This window comes from Palaemon carinicauda, chromosome 17 (assembly GCF_036898095.1).
Source record: "Palaemon carinicauda isolate YSFRI2023 chromosome 17, ASM3689809v2, whole genome shotgun sequence".
Classification (NCBI taxonomy): Eukaryota; Metazoa; Arthropoda; class Malacostraca; order Decapoda; family Palaemonidae; genus Palaemon; species Palaemon carinicauda.
Window position 1 is genome coordinate 113,165,087 of NC_090741.1, and position 4,996 is coordinate 113,170,082.

Here is a 4,996-nt window from a genome sequence, read left to right on the forward strand (position 1 = left end):
CTCTTTCTGATTATGATGATGTAGAAGGTCCTTTTCGAGTCTTTCGATTTTCTTTTTATTCTTCCTCTTCTTCTCCTCCTTTTCACTTTCCTTCTCCTGCTTCTCCATTCCAGCCTCCTTCTTTTTCTCCTTCTCCTCCCTTCCATTCTCCTTCTCTTTTTGATTATGATGACGTAAAAGGTCCTTTTCGAGTCTTTCAATTTTCTTTTTATTCTTCTTCTTTTCCTCCTCTTCACTTTACTTCTCCTGCTCCTCCATTCCAGCCTCCTTCTTTTCCTCCTTCTCCTCCCTTCCATTCTCCTTCTCTTTCTGATTATGATGATGTAGAAGGTCCTTTTCGAGTCTTTCGATTTTCTTTTTATTCTTCCTCTTCTTCTCCTTCTTTTCACTTTCCTTCTCCTGCTTCTCCATTCCAGCCTCCTTTTTTTTCTCGTTCTCCTCCCTTCCATTCTCCTTCTCTTTCTGATTATGATGATGTAGAAACTCCTTTTCAAGTCTTTCGATTTTCTTTTTATTCTTCCTCTTCTTCTCCTCCTTTTCACTTTCCTTCTCCTGCTTCTCCATTCCAGCCTCCTTCTTTTTCTCCTTCTCCTCCCTTCCATTCTCCTTCTCTTTCTGATTATGATGATGTAGAAGGTCATTTTCGAGTCTTTCGATTTTCTTTTTATTCTTCTTCTTCTCCTCCTTTTCACTTTCCTTCTCCTGCTTCTCCATTCCAGCCTCCTTTTTTTTTCTCCTACTCCTCCCTTCCATTTTCCTTCTCTTTCTGATTATGATGATGTAGAAGGTCCTTTTCGAGTCTTTCGATTTTCTTTTTATTCTTCTTCTTCTCTTCCTTTTCACTTTCCTTCTCCTGCTTCTCCATTCCAGCTCCCTTCTTTTTCTCCTTCTCCTCCCTTCCATTCTCCTTCTCTTTCTGATTATGATGATGTAGAAGGTCCTTTCCGAGTCTTTCGATTTTCTTTTTATTCTTCTTCTTCTCTTCCTTTTCACTTTCCTTCTCCTGCTTCTCCATTCCAGCTCCCTTCTTTTTCTCCTTCTCCTCCCTTCCATTCTCCTTCTCTTTCTGATTATGATGATGTAGAGGGTCCTTTTCGAGTCTTTTGATTTTCTTTTTATTCTTCTTTTTCTCTTCCTTTTCACTTTCCTTCTCCGGCTTCTCCATTCCAGCTCCCTTCTTTTTCTCCTTCTCCTCCCTTCCATTTTCCTTCTCTTTCTGATTATGATGATGTAGAAACTCCTTTTCAAGTCTTTCGATTTTCTTTTTATTCTTCCCCTCCTTCTCCTGCTTTTCACTTTCCTTCTCCTGCTTCTCCATTCCAGCTCCCTTCTTTTTCTCCTTCTCCTCCCTTCCATTTTCCTTCTCTTTCTGATTATGATGATGTAAAAACTCATTTTCAAGTCTTTCGATTTTCTTTTTATTCTTCCCCTTCTTCTCCTCCTTTTCACTTTCCTTCTGCTTCTCCATTCCAGCCTCCTCCTTTTTCTCCTTCTCCCCCCTTCCATTCTCCTTCTCTTTCTGATTATGATGATGAAGAAACTCCTTTTCAAGTCTTTCGATTTTCTTTTTATTCTTCCTCTTCTTCTCCTCCTTTTCACTTTCCTTCTCCTGCTTCTCCATTCCAGCCTCCTTCTCTTTCTCCTTCTCCTCCCTTCCATTCTCCTTCTCTTTCTGATTATGATGATGTAAAAACTCATTTTGAAATCTTTCGATTTTCTTTTTATTCTTCCCCTTCTTCTCCTCCTTTTAACTTTCCTTCTGCTTCTCCATTCCAGCCTCCTCCTTTTTCTCCTTCTCCCCCCTTCCATTCTCCTTCTCTTTCTGATTATGATGATGAAGAAACTCCTTTTCAAGTCTTTCGATTTTCTTTTTATTCTTCCTCTTCTTCTCCTCCTTTTCACTTTCCTTCTCCTGCTTCTCCATTCCAGCCTACTTCTTTTTCTCTTTCTCCTCCCTTCCATTCTCCTTCTCTTTCTGATTATGATGATGAAGAAACTCCTTTTCAAGTCTTTCGATTTTCTTTTTATTCTTCCTCTTTTTCTCCTCCTTTTCACTTTCCTTCTCCTGCTTCTCCATTCCAGCCTACTTCTTTTTCTCATTCTCCTCCCTTCCATTTTCCTTCTCTTTCTGATTATGATGATGTAGAAGGTCCTTTTCGAGTCTTTCGATTTTCTTTTTATTCTTCTTCTCCTCCTTTTCACTTTCCTTCTGCTTCTCCATTCCAGCCTCCTTCTTTTTCTCCTTCTCCTCCCTTCCATTCTCCTTCTCTTTCCGATTATGATGATGAAGAAACTCCTTTTCAAGTCTTTCGATTTTCTTTTTATTCTTCCTCCTCTTCTCCTCCTTTTCACTTTCCTTCTCCTGCTTCTCCATTCCAACCTCCTTCTTTTTCTCCTTCTCCTCCCTTCCATTTTCCTTCTCTTTCTGATTATGATGATGTAGAAGGTCCTTTTCGAGTCTTTCGATTTTCTTTTTATTCTTCTTTTTCTCCTCCTTTTCACTTTCCTTCTGCTTCTCCATTCAAGGCTCCTTCTTTTTCTCCTTCTCCTCCCTTCCATTTTCCTTCTCTTTCTGATTATGATGATGTAGAAGGTCTTTTTCGAGTCTTTCGATTTTCTTTTTATTCTTCTTTTTCTCCTCCTTTTCACTTTCCTTCTGCTTCTCCATTCCAGGCTCCTTCTTTTTCTCCTTCTCCTCCCTTCCATTTTCCTTCTCTTTCTGATTATGATGATGTAGAAGGTCCTTTTCGAGTCTTTCGATTTTCTTTTTATTCTTCTTCTTCTCCTCCTTTTCACTTTCCTTCTCCTGCTTCTCCATTCCAGCCTCCTCCTTTTTCTCCTTCTCCTCCCTTCCATTTTCCTTCTCTTTCTGATTATGATGATGTAGAAGGTCCTTTTCGAGTCTTTCGATTTTCTTTTTATTCTTCTTTTTCTCCTCCTTTTCACTTTCCTTCTGCTTCACCATTCCAGCCTCCTTCTTTTTCTCCTTCTCCTCCCTTCCATTCTCCTTCTCTTTCTGATTATGATGATGAAGAAACTCCTTTTCGAGTCTTTCGATTTTCTTTTTATTCTTCTTCTCCTCCTTTTCACTTTCCTTCTGCTTCTCCATTCCAGCCTCCTTCTTTTTCTCCTTCTCCTCCCTTCCATTCTCCTTCTCTTTCTGATTATGATGATGAAGAAACTCCTTTTCAAGTCTTTCGATTTTCTTTTTATTCTTCCTCCTCTTCTCCTCCTTTTCACTTTCCTTCTCCTGCTTCTCCATTCCAACCTCCTTCTTTTTCTCCTTCTCCTCCCTTCCATTTTCCTTCTCTTTCTGATTATGATGATGTAGAAGGTCCTTTTCGAGTCTTTCGATTTTCTTTTTATTCTTCTTTTTCTCCTCCTTTTCACTTTCCTTCTGCTTCTCCATTCAAGGCTCCTTCTTTTTCTCCTTCTCCTCCCTTCCATTTTCCTTCTCTTTCTGATTATGATGATGTAGAAGGTCTTTTTCGAGTCTTTCGATTTTCTTTTTATTCTTCTTTTTCTCCTCCTTTTCACTTTCCTTCTGCTTCTCCATTCCAGGCTCCTTCTTTTTCTCCTTCTCCTCCCTTCCATTTTCCTTCTCTTTCTGATTATGATGATGTAGAAGGTCCTTTTCGAGTCTTTCGATTTTCTTTTTATTCTTCTTCTTCTCCTCCTTTTCACTTTCCTTCTGCTTCTCCATTCCAGCCTCCTTCTTTTTCTCCTTCTCCTCCCTTCCATTCTCCTTCTCTTTCTGATTATGATGATGTAGAAACTCCTTTTCAAGTCTTTCGATTTTCTTTTTATTCTTCTTCTTCTCCTCCTTTTCACTTTCCTTCTCCTGCTTCTCCATTCCAACCTCCTTCTTTTTCTCCTTCTCCTCCCTTCCATTTTCCTTCTCTTTCTGATTATGATGATTTAGAAGGTCCTTTTCGAGTCTTTCGATTTTCTTTTTATTCTTCTTCTCCTCCTTTTCACTTTCCTTCTGCTTCTCCATTCCAGCCTCCTTCTTTTTCTCCTTCTCCTCCCTTCCATTCTCCTTCTCTTTCTGATTATGATGATGAAGAAACTCCTTTTTAAGTCATTCGATTTTCTTTTTATTCTTCCTCCTCTTCTCCTCCTTTTCACTTTCCTTCTCCTGCTTCTCCATTCCAACCTCCTTCTTTTTCTCCTTCTCCTCCCTTCCATTTTCCTTCTCTTTCTGATTATGATGATGTAGAAGGTCCTTTTCGAGTCTTTCGATTTTCTTTTTATTCTTCTTCTTCTCCTCCTTTTCACTTTCCTTCTGCTTCTCCATTCCAGCCTCCTTCTTTTTCTCCTTCTCCTCCCTTCCATTTTCCTTCTCTTTCTGATTATGATGATGTAGAAGGTCCTTTTCGAGTCTTTCGATTTTCTTTTTATTCTTCTTCTTCTCCTCCTTTTCACTTTCCTTCTGCTTCTCCATTCCAGCCTCCTTCTTTTTCTCCTTCGCCTCCCTTCCATTCTCCTTCTCTTTCTGATTATGATGATGTAGAAACTCCTTTTCAAGTCTTTCGATTTTCTTTTTATTCTTCTTCTTCTCCTCCTTTTCACTTTCCTTCTGCTTCTCCATTCCAGCCTCCTCCTTTTTCTCCTTCTCCCCCCTTCCATTCTCCTTCTCTTTCTGATTATGATGATGAAGAAACTCCTTTTCAAGTCTTTCGATTTTCTTTTTATTCTTCCTCTTCTTCTCCTCCTTTTCACTTTCCTTCTCCTGCTTCTCCATTCCAGCCTCCTTCTTGTTCTCCTTCTCCTCCCTTCCATTTTCCTTCTCTTTCTGATTATGATGATGTAGAAACTCCTTTTCAAGTCTTTCGATTTTCTTTTTATTCTTCCCCTTCTTCTCCTGCTTTTCACTTTCCTTCTCCTGCTTCTCCATTCCAGCCTCCTTCTTTTTCTCCTTCTCCTCCCTTCCATTCTCCTTGTCTTTCTGATTATGATGATGTAGAAGGTCCTTTTCGAGTCTTTCGATTTTCTT

General features: G+C 39.5%; 1 protein-coding gene across 1 annotated transcript; it reads right to left on the bottom strand.

The window, feature by feature from the left end:
• Nucleotides 1-237: 237 nt before the first annotated feature.
• On the bottom strand, nucleotides 238-1,165 carry LOC137656533 (uncharacterized). Its single transcript, XM_068390707.1, has 2 exons — nucleotides 872-1,165; nucleotides 238-309 (listed from the first exon to the last, which is right to left on the bottom strand). The coding sequence occupies exons 1-2, from the start codon at nucleotides 1,163-1,165 to the stop codon at nucleotides 238-240; spliced, it is 366 nt and encodes a 121-aa protein (XP_068246808.1).
• Between the last annotated feature and the right edge of the window lie 3,831 nt (nucleotides 1,166-4,996).